Source organism: Marmota marmota, unplaced genomic scaffold (assembly GCF_001458135.2).
Source record: "Marmota marmota marmota unplaced genomic scaffold, marMar, whole genome shotgun sequence".
In the NCBI taxonomy this organism is placed as follows: Eukaryota; Metazoa; Chordata; class Mammalia; order Rodentia; family Sciuridae; genus Marmota; species Marmota marmota.
Window position 1 is genome coordinate 19,695,284 of NW_025999913.1, and position 16,012 is coordinate 19,711,295.

A 16,012-nucleotide genomic window follows, 5' to 3' on the forward strand; every position below is an offset into this window, starting at 1 on the left:
CTGCAAGAGGGGAAAGACATACTGCAGTAACCAAGAAAATCGAGTCTAAGAAGAAAGGATGGAAGGGGTATTGCACAAGCAGCCATCATCTCAGCCCCGGAATCCAAATTCAAACTGCTGTGAGCAGCACATTCCTTCAGCCCAGGGCAGATCTGATGGCTGAGGACTTTGATCACTGTCTTGCAACCCAAACAAAGTGTCTAGAGAGGCCCTAGGTAGGACCTGCCTGCTCCACAATATTTTCAGGGGCCTGTCTAAAGCCTAACCTCAGCGAATAAGCAATGTGCTGCTAGAGTGGGAAACAAATGCACATGAAAATTCAGGTTGGCACGAACGAGGACCTGCAGCTCAGAAGCACCCAGATAAGGTTTTCCTGAAAATGTAAAGCTCGGCCGGAGGTCACCAGGTCACCGGCGGCACGTCTCTAGGAGCCAGCAAACTGCATTTCCTAGTGACAGCGCCTAGCTGTGGATGTTGGCGGCGATTTAATGGGCAAAACGAGCCTGGCTTTCCCTGCATTCAGACTCTCTGGGGCTCTGCAGTTAAGGACCATCTCCTCCAGGCACCCTCTGTAAGCCAGCGGAGGTGAACTAGCACAGCAAGGTTTCAGGTGATATTCATTTCTCTCTCTTTACACACTGACAAATCTAGGTTCCCACTCGGTCCTGCTGATATGTTGCTACGATATAAAAGACACCCCGGTGGATATGAGGAATGGAACACTAATCCCACGCAGGGCGCCTCCGAGATTCACCTAGGCGCACGGATGTAACGCAGCAAAGCACACGTGGGAGTCGCGCTGGGGTTTCCCTTCGCAGGGAGCAGCCTGGTGCGCTTCTGTTTGAATTCCAACCTCCGCCCGAGGCCGCCGCCCAGCAACAGATGACAAACACCACCGCAGAGCCAACCAAAACCTAGTCCTCCTGGAGTGCAGACACCCCTGCTTCTTCCTCTTTCCTTTCTTCCAGACCCGAGGCCTAACGCCTGCGGAAAGGACGGGGCACTGCGGATTCTGGAGGCTGTAATTTTCAGACCGAGACCAAGAGGTAGGTGGGGGCAGTGGAGGAGAGCCAGGAAGGAGCGGGGCTGAAATGCTGGGGGCCTAAAGAGGAGCCCACAGAGACAGGACCCAGCAGCTGCGCTGCCAGAGGGGGTGTTGGCCCAGGACCTGCGGAGGCCAGGGCTGGGAGAGGGCAGGGGGCGACTGAATGAGGAGACTCCGGCTGCACCTTCTTAAGAAGGTGTGAGAGGCTGGGCGCCACAGGGCACGCCTTAATCCCCGAAGGCCGGGAGTCTGAGACAGGAGGATCTCAGGTTCAAAGCCAGCCTCAGAAACTTAGCGAGGCCCTTAAGCTCAAATCAGATGTGTCACCTTAGGTGAGATTCTTTAGAATCTCTTAGATAAAGAGGCATGCCTCACAGATTCCTTTATAAAGATGTTCACTATAGAATTGATCATAGTATAAAAAGTTTTAATCAACATCCAGACAGGACTGGGAAGTGGATCAACAATTCATGATCCAACCGTCGAAGAGATTTGCATTCAGGCATTAGGAATCATGTTTTTGATGAAGAGTTTTACTTATGATTTTAACATTAGATTCATACATTACACCTTATTTGGTATCTACTGTGAGTAGTGTCTATTTTTCTTTTCATTCTTAATTTCTCCAAAACCTAAAGTGTATTTTGCGATGGGCTGCAAGCTATTGCATTGTATAAACGTGCCGTTGTTTACTTAGCCCTTAATTTATTTGCAATACTTTAAATATTTTTTAAAATTTGTTTTAATTAGTTATACATACATAAAATGCACTTAAAAATATTTTTAGTTATAAATAGACACAATGCCTTTATTTGTTTATCTTTTATGTGGTGCTGAGGATCAAATCCAGTGCCTCACATGTGCTGGGGCAAGCGCTCTACCACTGAGCCACGGCCCCAGCCCCCATAGAATGCACTTTGATATGTCATACATAATTAATTTTTTGTGATATTTAAATTGTATCCACATTTTGCTATTGTAGATGTATTTTACTGTTTGACTGCCTTAAACATAAATTTTGGGGCTGGGTGCAGTGGTGCACACCTGTAAGGAGGAATGTGAGTTCAAAACCAGCCTCAGCAAAAGCAAGGCACTAAGCACCTCAATGAGACCCTGTCTATAAATAGAAAATACAACATAGGGCTGGGGATGTGGCTCAGTGGTTGAATGCCCCTGATCAGCTTCAATATCTGGTATTAAAAAAAAAAAAACATAAGTTTCTGTTTAATACCTAATCTTTTCTTTAAGAGTAATTTTTGTAAGTGAAATTTTGGCATCAAAGTATACAACATTTTGAGGTCCTTGCTCTATATGGCCAATATGCTGCCCAAAATATTTATGTTCCCACTAACAAAGTACATGGTTACATGGTTACCATTAGAAATTATTTTCAAAATTGATTATAATTAAAAACAAACAAACAAACAAACAATAAATGTCCTTACAAAAAAGAAAGAAAGAAAACTCTGAAGACTGCAGAGAATCTTTAGCTCAGGGACTAAAAAAAAAAAAAAAAAATTATCCTAACCCCTCTTGCAACACAGAGTTGTTTTGAGGAACAGAAGATGTGTCGAATGCTTGTGTTTTATCTGAGGGTGCATTGGTCTTTTTCATGAGTATAACAAAATAGCTGAGCCAGGATACTTTGTAAAGAAAAGTTCATCTGGCTCACAGCCCTGAAGGTTCTGATGAGGCTTTCTTGCTGGAAGACTCCCCAGGTGGTGCAGGGCCTCATATGGCAAGAGTGGCACCTTCTCTCTCCCTCTTCTTAAAGCCACCTGGATTCCATCATGGGGGCTCCACCCTGATGACATCATCTAACCCTCATCATTCCCCGAAGTCTCCACCTTCTAAGCACTGTAGTCAGACTAAATGTCCATAGCTCACTTCCTCACGATGGAAATGAACTTTCAACATAGGAGCCGTGGAGGGGAGGGTACACTCAAACCTCGTCCAAACCTCAGCAGATGGAGCCTTCAGGCCTGGTGGGGAGAGGAGGGCCAGTAGAGACCATCAGGGATGTGCTGCCCCCCACACTTGTCTATCTCTTTTTTGGTCCCTGACAGTAGACATAGTGGGCTTGGCACATACTGGGTGCCTGGCACATATTTGTGAAATGACTGGATGAAAGCACGTGGAGCCCTGCTCCTGTGCCTAGCTCTCCTGATCAGTGGGTAGGGGTTATAGGCGGTGGTCCAGCCCTTGAAGGACTCCAGAGCCTCCCCAGGGTTAGGTCTTCTGAGCTGAAATTTGACCTTGGTGCTAGCCATGGGTTGGGTTCTAGGGCATGTGCTGCAAGCTGGGCACAGCCTCAAGCCATTTTTCCAGGACTCCCTACTGTCTCAGCTCTAGGAGAGAGGGGAGACGGGGGGGGGGGTGCTAGACCTATGTCCTCATTCCTATGTGGTGTGGTCAAAGTGGAACTGAGTGGCTCTCTGGGGCTCTTCATAGGGCAGCTGGGAGAGCAAGCAGAATCAAGGCCTATTCACTGGCAAACCCACAGTGGGCACCAGTGGAAGCAGGGAGGCCTGGGAGGAGGGCCTGTCTTAATCGGAGCACGACATGGAGGTGGGCCTGACTGTAGCAAGGGAAGCCATGAGACTCTGCATGTTTTCCTGATGGGTAACGCGTACATTTAACATACACACGCTGGTGATTTTCTAAGTTGGAACTGAAAGGTTAAGAGACTCCAGGGCAGGCACTTTTAACAGAGGAGGAAATTGGGTCTCAAGGCTTGAGTTAGCTCTGGGTAAGTGCAGGTTCAACGAGAATCCTGTATCTTCTCCAGGCCATGGTTTCCGCCCCTGCATCTGCCCTCTCTTGACATGCAGCCCAGATGGATACATGGCGTTCCCCAGCCTTCCCCGTGCTCTGCCTCACCTGCCTTGTCTTGGTCCAGTGGCCCACTCCTTGTGCAGGTAAGGAATGACAGATGCTCTCTCTGAGTGTCTGAAGCTAACAGTTGCCCATTAATGCCACTTAGAACTTCTGACTCCTTCTCAGACCTGGAAGTTCCATCCCATATTGAAGATTCACAAGCTATTAAGAGACAACTGCCTCAGTGAGGACTGTTCCGCTGCTAGACCTTCACCCCTGCCTTCCCTGCCTGAGCAGCGCTGGTGCTGTGGTGGCCCCCACTCTGACACCCTCTGATGGAGTTTCCTTCTTTTGCTGACCAGCTCAGTTTGCTGTGATAGGACCCTCTGGGCCCATCGTGGCTGTGGTGGGTGAAGATGCTGATCTGCCCTGTCACCTGTCCCCAGCGAAGAGCGCAGAGACCATGGAGCTGAGGTGGGTGAGGTCCAGCCTGAGGCAGGTGGTGTACGTGTACGCAGACGGAAAGCAAGTGCAAGACAGACAGATAGCCGAGTACCGAGGAAGAACCTCCATTCTGAGAGACGGCCTCGCTGCAGGGAAGGCTGCACTCCGAATACACAGAGTCAGAGCCTCTGACAATGGAAAGTACCTGTGCTATTTCCAGGATGGCGACTTCTATGAGAAAGCCATAGTGGAGCTGAAGGTGACAGGTGAGCTACCAAGTCTTGTGCTGGGGTTGCTCCTCTGGGGTCTGGGGACAGAGGCAGTGTCCCTGATCAAGTCAGCCAGGGCTCCTGCCCAAGTCAGTCAGCCAGGGCTCCTGCCCAAGTCAGTCAGCCAGGGCTCCTGCCCCAAATCAGCCAGGTCTCCTGCCCAAGTCAGCCAGGGCTCCTGCCCAAGTCAGTCATCCAGGGCTCCTGCCCCAAATCAGCCAGGTCTCCTGCCCAAGTCAGCCAGGGCTCCTGCCCAAGTCAGCCAGGGATCCTGCCCCAAATCAGCCAGGTCTCCTGCCCAAGTCAGCCAGGGCTCCTGCCCAAGTCAGCCATGTCTCCTGCCCAAGTCAGCCAGGGATCCTGCCCCAAGTCAACCATATCTCCTGCCCAAGTCAGCCAGGTCTCCTGCCCAAGTCAGCCAGGGCTCCTGCCCAAGTCAGCCAGGTCTCCTGCCCAAGTCAGCCAGGGATCCTGCCCCAAGTCAGCCAGGTCTCCTGCCCCAAGTCAGCCAGGTCTCCTGCCCAAGTCAGCCAGGGATCCTGCCCCAAGTCAGCCATGTCTCCTGCCCAAGTCAGCCAGGGATCCTGCCCAAGTCAGCCAGGGATCCTGCCCAAGTCAGCCAGGTCTCCTGCCCAAGTTAGCCAGAAAGTGCTCTGCTGCATCCAGCCCATCCTCCCAAGGCCCCAAGAAGACCAGGTTTCCTTGCAGAAAGGCTTCCTCCTGTGCCACAGAGCTCCCTCCTGCTTGCCACCAGGGTTCTAACTAGTGACATGGTGTCACCAGGCGGCAAAATTGCGACGTATGCAGTCGAGGGGAGAAATAAAGAATGTCCACGTGCTTCTGCCCCTTTCAATGCTTTATTCACTCAAATTACTCCATACAGTTTCACTCTATAGGTTCTTAATCAAGAAAACGACAATCCTTAATGCTGGGCACTGCCATAGACATGATCACTTCACGGCAAACAATTCTAGATTAATTCTAAGCACTGCAAAACACACTTAATCATGACAGTCTAATGACAGACATTCCCTCTGCAGGCCAAGTTCACAAGTCTCAAGCCTCAGGCACACTCACTCAGACCGCAGAGACCAGGTCTGGAACCAAGGCAGGCCTTTCCTGGTGTGGAGTGGACGACCTGTTGAAGAGAGGGTCGTAGGGAGAAGCTGGGGCTCTCACCAGGGTCCAGACGAGGTGGTAGAGTTTGAGAGCAGTGAGGATCACGCAGAGGCTTAGGAATGAAGACAAGTGATGGGACGTCAGGTCCTCCTCAGGCTCTCCAGCTCGAAGGCATCCTTGTTTCGGCTGCCTGAATCCCTGTTCATCAGCTCTATTATTTATACTAAATTTGGGGGGTTTTGACCCCCCTTTCGATCCTTATCAGCTACCACCTGATTTCTCAGTGACATTATTTACCCTTGGGACAGAAACATCTGGTCTGGTGGTCCCCACCCTGATCTCCTCATCTTTCCCTCTTATCAGCCTTCCAGGGGCTTCACTCTGTTTATCAGGGCAAGGGGAAGTGACTTGTTTGAGGCCACACTGGAGGGCTCTGTGGGTGTGCCTGGTGAGACTGCAGGTTTCAAACTGGAGTTTTTAAAATGAAGCTGCTTAGGCTCGGCCTAAGGCCATCCTCACACATGGGGACAGGGACAGGAAGGGCAAGAAATCCTCTCTTCCATGGCTGGTACAGTTGTTTGGATTAACCGTGTACCGCATGGCACTGCGGCCCCTCCAGGTCAGACTACCATGGGCCCTGGGAAGCTCACTTGTCACTATTCTCAGCCAGTGACCCCCCACCCCCACCCCTGGAATACACCTGTAGTCAAACCATCGGTGTGTATCCTTTGTTTCAGCTAAGAATACACATCACGGGGAACTGTGGGATGCCTGGGTAAGAGGGTGCTAGAGAAAACTTAGTATGGCATTTGAGCTTGTATCCAGGGCCTGGGGCAGGGTTTACACATTCGGGCCTTTGCTCTGGATGGGATGCTGTCAGGAAAATGGAAAGAAGGCTAATTTTGTGGTGGGAATCTTAATACATCTTCTCTAGACAGAAAGGACCGAGGTGGGAGTAGAGCTGACTTGTGCAGGTAAGGAGTGATCCACACCATCACCCTCCCAGCTGCAGGAGTCTCCACTGCAGACTGAGGTGTCTGGTTGTTATGGCTGGGACAATGTTCATGCTTTTATGTTCAGACACAGTTGTGGTGTGCTTTTGTTTTTGTTAGTGTTCTGTGAAATTGCCCATGTTCAAAGAATGCCACGCCCTGACTTCAGATTCCTGGGTCAAGGCCACTTTTCTCTTCCACAGAACAGTCCCTGGCCCTGTGGCTTCTGGTGGGGTGTGGAAAATGGGGAGCTGAAGCAAGGGGGGAGAGAGGAGAGATCTATTCCTGGGCCTCCTCCCTGGGAGTCGCCTCAGTGGGTTGCTTTCCCTTGCCAAAGTCCCTCCCCTCTCAAGAAGCCCCTCACTGCATGACTGTCTTCCCTTAGGTCTCAAGAAAGCCCCCTGTGCTCCTCCCTCTGGGGAAACAGTCCCACAGTTACTGGCCTGGGCACTGCACTAGTCCCTGTAGTCTTCCCCTCAGGGACCTGCTTTTGTGATCTGCTCCTGAATGGAGCTCTCCTTGCCTTGTTATCTGATTCCTACTGACACCCTCCCAGCTGCAAAAGGCTCCAAGAGTTTATTCCGGCTTCTCTCTCCACAGCACTGGGTTCTGATCTTCACATTGAAATGAAGGGTCATAAGGATGGAGGGATCCATCTGGAGTGCACATCCACCGGGTGGTTCCCCCAGCCCCAAGTAGAGTGGAGAGACGCCTCGGGGAAGCGCATCCCAGCTGCTGAAGCACCTGCAGATGCAGATGGAGCAGGCCTATACACAGTGGCAGCCTCAGTGATTCTGAGGGGTGGCTCTGGGCCCGGGGTATCCTGTACCATCAGAAATTCCCTCCTCCGCCAGGAGAAGTCAGCCAAGGTTTCCATCGCAGGTCAGTACACGGCTTAGCCCCGGGATTCAAACTGCGCTGTGGCTGCTGAAAGACAGAGATTGCCTGAGTCTCTACTGTGAGATCTCTGCTGTTGACTTGGGTCTTTGAAGTGAACTCAATGTCCAGAGCAGGGACCCAAAGCCTTCTCCTTGCTAGGTGGGAGCTTCTCTCTCCCAGAAAGCTGTTGATGCCATCTGCATTGACTGACCATTCCCTGCCTCTCAGAAATAGTGACAAGGCTGTGGGAATAGGGGGTGACAAAGATAAGATCCTTAAGCAGAGCCAAATGACAAAATAGAAATATATGTCATATACGATATAACTTATCACATCATAAAGGAAAATCTAACTCAAAATAGAGGGAGATTCATGACAACCTAGTAGAAAAATTAACAAAAGACATGAACCATTAGTTATCGGGAAAGGAAATAGCACTCAAAAGGATCCATAATCTCATTTACTAGACAAACTGAAACTTTTTCCACTTATGAGAGTGGCCAAAAAAGAAAAGAAAATGGAGGTGGATAACACATGGGCGGTGGCAGGAATGAGGGGAGGAGGTGGCTCTCTGTTGGCTGTATACTTTGATGAGCTTGAAGTATGTACATCAGCACTGCCTCCAATTGGGGCTTCCGAGTGATATCTATCCAACTACGCATTTATTGATCCCAAATTCCCCTTCTGGGAGGTTACCTTATAGACCAGTTTGCCGGCCGAGACGGCATGTACTAGGTTATTTCTTAAGAGCATTGCGACTGCACACGGTTAGAAACAGCGCAGACTGTCGCTGGTGGGCGACATCCACGCGAGGGGCCGCGCCCCCTGCGAAGGAAGAGGCGTTCCCGGTGCCAACCCGGGGAGCTCCGAGCTCACCTTGGCGCAGACGGCAGGTGTAGTATATGCAGGTGTAGAGAGCCCTACTTGCAGTGTGGAGGAGAAACAGTGTCCACGTGCACTTCCATTTCTACCATCCGACAACTGCTCGCTCCCTCGCTCGCAGGCCCCTTCTTCTCCAGCGCGCGGCCCTGGACCTCGGCCCTGGGGGCGACCCTGCCCATCCTGCTGCTGCTGCTCGCCGGGGCCGGCTTCTTCTCGTGGCGACAGCAGAAAGTAAACAAGGCTCTGTCCGCGGAGAAAGAGCAGGAGCGGGTGCAGAAAGAGAAGGCCCAGGAGGAAAAGGCGCAGGAGCGGAGCGCGAGAGGTGGGCGGCCCGAGGGAGTGGACGCCCCTCCCCGGCCCTGGGCTGCACCGCGGGCACCTCGTCCCATTCCGCCCCAGCGCCGGGTCGCTGTAGGGTTGCTTTCCGAAAAAAAGAAAAGAAAACCCTCACCCCTAATGTTGTTGTCTCTCTGCTCATTTTCCAGAGAAGCTGCAGTACGAACTCAGTAAGTTCCGACCCCGAGATCCAGGCGCGTCTCCCCATTCCCGCCTGCCTCACGCCCCCTGGTGACCCCCCTGTCTTTCCATTGCAGAGTGGAGAAGGATCCAGTACCTGGCTCGTGAGTGGCTCCTCTGACGGTTTCTGTGAATTCGAATCTTAGACGGGTTCCTTGCTAGGACACTTTCCAGCCTTTAACTCCTGCCCAGGGGCCAGGGTGGTTCTTTATGTAGGGCTGGTGAGGGAGGAAAGGGGCAGCCAGGACACACACACACACACACACACACACACACACGCCTGCTCCCCCACCTCTCTCTCTCTCTCTCTCTCTCTCTCACACACACACACACACACACACACGCACGCACACGCATGGGAATGAAGAGTATGAGCTGCCTTCTCAGTGCCAGGAAGCTCACTAGTTGATGGACATAAACTATAGGCTGCTCAGAAAAAAAAGAATGAATGATCCTGAGAAATAAGAAAATCAGGATAAAGAAGCAGGGAAAGTGTCTTGCGTGGACAAGAGCAGCTACAGTGGCCCAGTTCTTACAGGTTTATTCTAACTGTTTTCAAAAATTAGTCCCTGCGGCGGAGGTTGGGGCTCAGTGGTAGAGTGCTGGCCTAGCAGAGGTGAGGCACTGGGTTCCATCCTCAGCACCACATAAAAATAAAGAAATAAAGATATTGTATCCACCTAAAAAAACACTAAAAAATAAATTTAAAAAACAATTAGTCCCTGAGGGCTGGTGGGATTCCAGCTCAGGGGTAGAGCAAATGCCAGGCCCGGGGTTCAGGCACCAGCACTGCAAACAAAAAACAAAACAGAAGAGTCCTTGAAACTGTATTAAGTTTTAAAAATTCTTTTCAGAAGAAGGCAGAAAACAATACAGATCAAGGTAAGTGAATTGGGCACACATATCCACACATATCTAGACATGGTGATGCCTCCACTAAAGTACATGTGTACAAAGTGGACAGACTGGACATGTCAGGAAAGGTCCACACAGTGCCTGTGTCACCAGATGGAACCCCCAGATTACTGACAGCCCGCCGTGCAGTTGAGTGCTTCTTGCTTGCAAACCTTAGAGCCTAGATGCTGGGAATCACATGTCCAGGCCAACAGTCCTGTCATCACATGCTTCCAGAGGTCCAGGGGTGTGCTCCACACCTGCTAGACCTGGTCTGAACCCACATGGACACTCCAGATGACCTTAAACTCATTATAAACCATGATAAAAACTCACTCACCTCTGCCATGACAGACCCAACCATTCCCAAATTAGAGGAAAGCAGTGGCACCCTGATTCCTGGAAGTCTCCTCTCTCCTGGAGCACTCTGGTGACAGCCTGAACCCTCACCACGCAGTCCCAGTAATGCCCTTACAGTACTGCTCCCCTTCTCCACTCATGGGCCATGGGTAAAATGTCCTGCCATGCTCAGAACTCTTTGGGCACAGAGAGTTTAAGGGCTGCCCATAGTGTGGGGGTTCCATTTCGTGACACAGGCACAGTGAGAACCTTTCCTGATGTGGTCCAGTCCACCCACTTTGTATGTATGTACTCCTGAACCCAAGTGGAGGTGTCACCATGTCTAGATGTGTGTGGATAGTGTGCAAGATTCCAAAGTTCAGCCACAGCAGAGCTCAGGAGACATCTCCACTTTTCTTCCTTTGCAGGTGGGGCAAAGTCTTCAACCTACGCTGGTGAGTGATCCTAAAACTGTACATTCTGGGGTGGGTGCCCTGAGCATGTAAGCCTTTATTCTGCTGTTACCACTGATGTTCCCTGTAGTTATAACTGGATCTAACCCAAAGGCTCATCTTTGGTGGGAGTACTACCTTTGCTTTCAGAGCCTATGAGAACCCTCACCTGCTGGCATGCATGCAAGCCCTTGGCAGAGCTTGGAAATGCAGCCCAGGGAATGGAAAAAGTGCTACCTCTGAGCCATCAGAGCTGTAGATGAGAGAAGGTGGACGTTGGAGAGACTCTGAAGAAAGGGAGAGAGGAAAGATTTGATGAGGACAGTTAATAGGAATATTGATCTTCTTCCTTATCTGTATCTCCATTTTTCCCCCAGATTGGAAGGCAGCTCTCTTCCAAGCTGGTAAGTAAGTTACTGTATTTTTCCTAGGACAACAACATAAGGGACTATATTCCCTTTTTCTTTTCTAACTCTTGATATTTGAGGAAGTAAATTCCACTTAAGTAGGAGAGTGTTGGGTGGGCAACTTCAGTTCCCATCTGACCTTCATTTTGCTGGACCCAAGACCCCTGGGGCTTTTCCTCATGATGTCAGCTAGAGTGACATTAGGGCAGACAAGGGATGGTGGATTGTAGACTCAGACCTCCTCAAGGCCCAGATCTTGAACGCTGAGGCTCTGAGGACCAGGAAAAATGGCTGACCCCACAGACACACCCTTCAACTCTCTGCAGCGGACGTGGTCCTGGATCCTGACACAGCAAACCCCATCCTCCTTGTTTCTGAAGACAAGAGGAGTCTGCAGCGGGCAAAGGAGCGACAGGACCTGCCAAACAACCCTGAGAGATTTGATTGGCATTACTGTGTGCTTGGCTGTGAGAACTTCACGTCGGGGAGACACTACTGGGAGGTGGAAGTGGGGGACAGGAAAGAGTGGCATGTCGGGGTGTGTGGGGAAAAGGTTGAGAAGAAATGTTGGGTTAAAATGACACCTGAGAATGGGTTCTGGACCATGGGGTTGTCTGATGAGCATAACTATCGGGCTCTCACTGAACCCAGGACCAAGCTGACCCTCTGTGAGCCCCCCAGCAGGGTGGGGGTTTTCCTGGACTATGAGATGGGGGAGGTGTCATTCTATAATGCAGTGGATGGATCTCACATCTACACCTTCCCTCAGTCCACCTTCTCTGGGCCTCTGTGGCCTGTTTTTAGAATTTTGACTTTGGAGCCTACTGCCCTGACCATTTGCCCAGTGCTGAAAGGAACGGAAAGGCCCCTTGTTTCTGACCTAGCACCTGACCTTTCCCCAGAGACCCCAGTGACCTCATCCTTAGCAAACGGGAGGGAGGAGCCCCAGGCTGAGGTCAGGGCCCCTCTTCTCCCCCATAGCAATCCACTGCAGCTGTAAAGCTACCTGCACGAGCTGCACCAAGCACTTTACTGACCTCTGTTCAGCTGTTCTGTGAGACAATTCCTCTAGTTCATTGCCACTTTACTGACCCTCTTGTATCGATCAGGCAAATTTTATGTAGAAAAGAGAATAGATTTTCCAAAGATACCATGGCTCGTGAACAAAGAGCTGGAACTTGAACAATAACTGTTATGGAGAACCTGAGACGGGTCCCCTGCTCTGAGATAGCTGCCTTAGGTGGATCTCATTCACTTAATTTTCAAACAACCCTGTGAAATATTCTCAATTTGAAGTTGAGGCAAGGCAAAGTTAAGTCACAGATAATTCAAGCAGTATGTTGTGCAATAAGAGGTGCTCAGCTTCTGTCCCCTACCACCCACCTGTTCCTCCCTTCCAGCCAGATTATCCCCATGGGAAGGGCCCAGGTGCAACCCTGAGGTCCTTCTCCATGGAAATCCCAGATCAGGATCATTGACCATGGTGTGGAGGCCACACACTGATTTGTTTCTCCCCAGCACTTTTTGGGTGGCTCTGCTAGGTGATTTGGCCCTGAGAATAAATTCATAGTACAAGCTGGATCACACAAGGCTGAGAGACACACCCTTAATAATGAGGCATAGATGGCACACGCTGAAATGCTATGCATGATCACGGAGCCAAAGAGCTGGAATTTGAACAATAACTGTTATGGAGAGTTAACTGTTATGGAGAACTAAACTCTCTACGCTAGAGGTCTCTGGGAACCACAGCTAAGAGATTGTCCACGAAACAAAAATTAGGGTAGGAGAAGCCAGAAGAGTTTCAAGGGTTTTTTTCTGAACTGTAGAGTCCATCTCCAGGAAAGGGGCATGCATCCTGGCTTCCTGGGGGACCAACATTCTTCTAACCGGTGAGCGCCAAAGAGGAGCTGCTCTGAGCGTCACTGCTACTGCTCACCACTGTCCCCTCTGCCTGGCTTGTGGTCCTAGGGTTCTAGTTGTTCAATAAATTCATCAGTATTCTCATCTGTCTGCATTCTGGCAGGTCTCACCATCTGGTCCACACACCCCACCTACTCTCCGGCTCCTCAGTTGCTTCATTGCATCACATGCACACAACCTTGTTGTCTTGGTTTTCTCTTGCTGCCAAAATTCATTACCACAAGCTGGGAGACCTAACACAACTTCATCACCTCACAGTTCTGCAGTCAGAGGACATTACTGGGGGTGGATGTCATGTAGTGTATTTTTATTTGGGAATGGATCAGAAATCACGAATGCAGAAATAAAGTTTGACAGAAAGGAGAAAGCCAATTAAGTGAGAAACAATTTGAAGGATTCCTTAAAAAAGTCAGTTACTGTATGCTCAACTGAGCTCAGTTTCCCTGGGACTTTCTAAGAAACCATGTGAAATTGTGGGGTAGACCTCAGAATCTTTCTAAGGGATTGGGATCCTGGAATATTTATCCATACTTCCTGTCCTCCTTTGCTTGAATAGGTTGAAGTTTGCCCCTGGGGCTGTTAATTTTGCTGCACTTTTAGGTTGAGCTATGTATCTGCAAAAAGAGAAAACAACACCAGCACTGGAGAAAGCTTTGGGCAGAGGACAGGCAGGCACCTGAGGTCAGCAGTTGCTATCCTTGCAGAAAAATGTCTGCTTCAGGTTGTGGTGAACTGAGATGGGCCAAGAGGATGAGATGGCCTCAACAGCACCAGTTCATACCTGAGAGTGTAGCAAATGCCTTCTAAGGCTGGTCTGCCCTTCCCCAGCCCCATAGTGAGGGATGCCTCTGCCCAATCCATCTAGCAGTAGTGCCCTCCTGTTTTCCAATACCTGTTCATATCACATGGCCCTCCTGCTCTAGCATATGGCCTGAATCTGGGGTGCTTATCTGGGGTAGGCAAGACTAGAGGACCTCCATATGAACATGTAAACTGCTTCACCTGTAGCAGGCATGAGGAGCTGTGGGAAGACATTGTCTATGGTGATACAGAAAGAGAAGGAAAGTAGACTACAGGGAGAGAAAACTGAGGCAGAGAGAAGGCTTCAAGGAAAAAAAAAAAGTTTGTGCAACTTTTCCAACTTTGCTATCATTCCTACTGTGTGTTCTGTGACATTTATTCTCTTGAGACAAAGTAGATATATTGTTGTAGCCCTAAAAATGAGCACTTTGCACAACCATTTTATCCTGCTCATTGATTCTGAGTCAGAAATCTGGGGTCTGAATAGGGTAAAGTAGGAATGTTTTTTTCTGCATGTCCAGATGTGTCCATATGTCTAGGACTCAACTGGGGAGACTCCCTGGAAGGAGGCGACTTGAAAGAAGAGATTTACCCAAACTGCTTTCAAAGATGAGTTTATTGAAGTTCAAAAGCAGATCCTTGGTCACTCTGAGTCATGGTTCTTCCAGGACTGGCATGTACACCAGGTCCCTGTGGTGTACATATGGTGTACTGGCATGGAGAGCTGTAGCAGGGCACCCTTCTGTGGTTATCCCTCCCAAGAATGACTGGATCCGGGTGTCGGCATCCAGGGCAGCAACCCCAGTGGGATTTGGTTTCCTGCTCAGAGACTTCATGGTCAAGGGGCCACCTTCCAGCTCAAGACAGAATTGTCTCCTTTGGCTCCGGTCACCTACCGCAGGGGTTGATGCCTGATTCCATCAGATGCTTCTGGCACAAGCTGCCTCAAGCCCCAGGCCTCATTTCATCTTCAGATGAAAGCTGTGACTGGCAGGCTTTTATACCCCCACAGCCCCCTCCTCTGTTACTTGCCAAGAGCAACCCAGTCCTGAATGGGACCATTCAATACTGTTTTCACTCATTAGTTGTTGAACTCAGAGTCCATTTCTAAGTACAAATCAGAAGCATCAGGCAATTCATGAGTCTGCTGAATTTGAAAGAGATGATCAGTATAATATAAAAAGCAGTTCTCAGGGCCTTCTGGAACTTGTTCTCATCAAAGATCTCCTCTGCAAAGCAGAGAAGGAAACAGTTCTGCTAACTACTTCTAGGTAACTCCTATGATTCCTGTTAGCTGACAAAGGACTCTTGGAACTCCAGTGGCCTGATTGTGCTGCCATCTCCATCTTGGTCTCTGGGGTCAGATGGGTCTAGTAATTGAGTCATGCTGTCAAGGAAATGACCTTGCACTTAACTTTCTCCCTTATGCATTGCACAATGACCACTGCAGCACTTAGAGCTGGACACTGTAAGGAGAGAGGAATCACATCGTGGGGATATCTGTCCTGAGGAGCAGGTAGTTCAGGCAAGATACAGAGGATGTGTAAATAGCAACACCACAGGACAGAATGTAGGAATGTAGAAAGCTCTCAGTGTCAGAGGAGGCTGAGAACCGCTCAAGCTGGGAACATTAGGAGGTGCCCTTGGGAGAGGTATACATGAAGGCTGGACAAGAGGGAAAACTGACGGTAAGGGATGGCTGCCTGTGGGAGCCATTTATGCCAAGGCAAGTGTGGAGCCATTGTTAGTGTGTGAATTGCAAAGTTTTTAATTGAATCAAAAGGAGATCAGAGGCCTCCTGGACAGGCATTTCAGGGCTTGAAAGGCACGTTGGAAACTCGCTGGGTGCGGTTATTCTGCATCTATGCAAGGACGCGCTTGAGGGTCTGTGGAGACATGGGAAAGGAGAGAAAAAGTAGGTGTCGGACCGGGTTGACCCAATCCCGGGCACATGACGAGGCATAACTGTTCACTGCCGTGGTCCTCCCAGATGGACCCCACCCCCCGGGGAGGGGGTTTTGCACTCTCGCTGTATCCTCAGAAGCTCTTACCCAATATTTTTGGTTTTGGCCAATAGTTTTTAAATGGGCAAGGTCTTCATAGGACCACAGCCCCTGCTGTCGCCCTCCTAGCCCACGCCCACTTCGCACAACTCCTCTGCACCAGCCTCCAGCCTGGCCCCGGAAAGAGGCCCTCCAGCTGTGGGGAGAGGCTGCTCCTCCCCCCCCCCCCC

The 16,012-nt window shown here is 50.1% G+C and overlaps 1 protein-coding gene and 1 long non-coding RNA gene across 6 annotated transcripts in view; one reads left to right on the forward strand and one right to left on the reverse strand.

The window, feature by feature from the left end:
* Positions 1-891: 891 nt before the first annotated feature.
* On the forward strand, positions 892-13,062 carry LOC107149336 (butyrophilin subfamily 3 member A3). 5 transcript variants are annotated; one of them, XM_015494136.2, is made up of 10 exons: positions 892-1,046; positions 3,834-3,963; positions 4,225-4,572; positions 7,287-7,568; positions 8,569-8,769; positions 8,933-8,953; positions 9,041-9,067; positions 10,625-10,651; positions 11,026-11,052; positions 11,382-13,062. In XM_015494136.2, the coding sequence occupies exons 2-10, from the start codon at positions 3,882-3,884 to the stop codon at positions 12,053-12,055; spliced, it is 1,689 nt and encodes a 562-aa protein (XP_015349622.1). In that variant the 5' UTR covers positions 892-1,046; positions 3,834-3,881; the 3' UTR covers positions 12,056-13,062. The 5 variants fall into 5 exon arrangements, with proteins under 5 accessions (XP_015349622.1, XP_048655850.1, XP_048655852.1 ...); XM_048799893.1 differs by having other exon boundaries at positions 4,230-4,572; XM_048799895.1 differs by lacking the exon at positions 8,569-8,769 and having other exon boundaries at positions 4,230-4,572.
* Positions 13,063-15,523: 2,461 nt separating this feature from the next.
* The window catches only part of LOC107149338, a 1,445-nt gene continuing 956 nt past the window's right edge, over positions 15,524-16,012 (reverse strand). The window contains exon 2 of the long non-coding RNA XR_001504386.2: positions 15,524-15,665. This is a non-coding gene — a long non-coding RNA (uncharacterized LOC107149338). The remainder of the gene's footprint in view (positions 15,666-16,012) is intronic.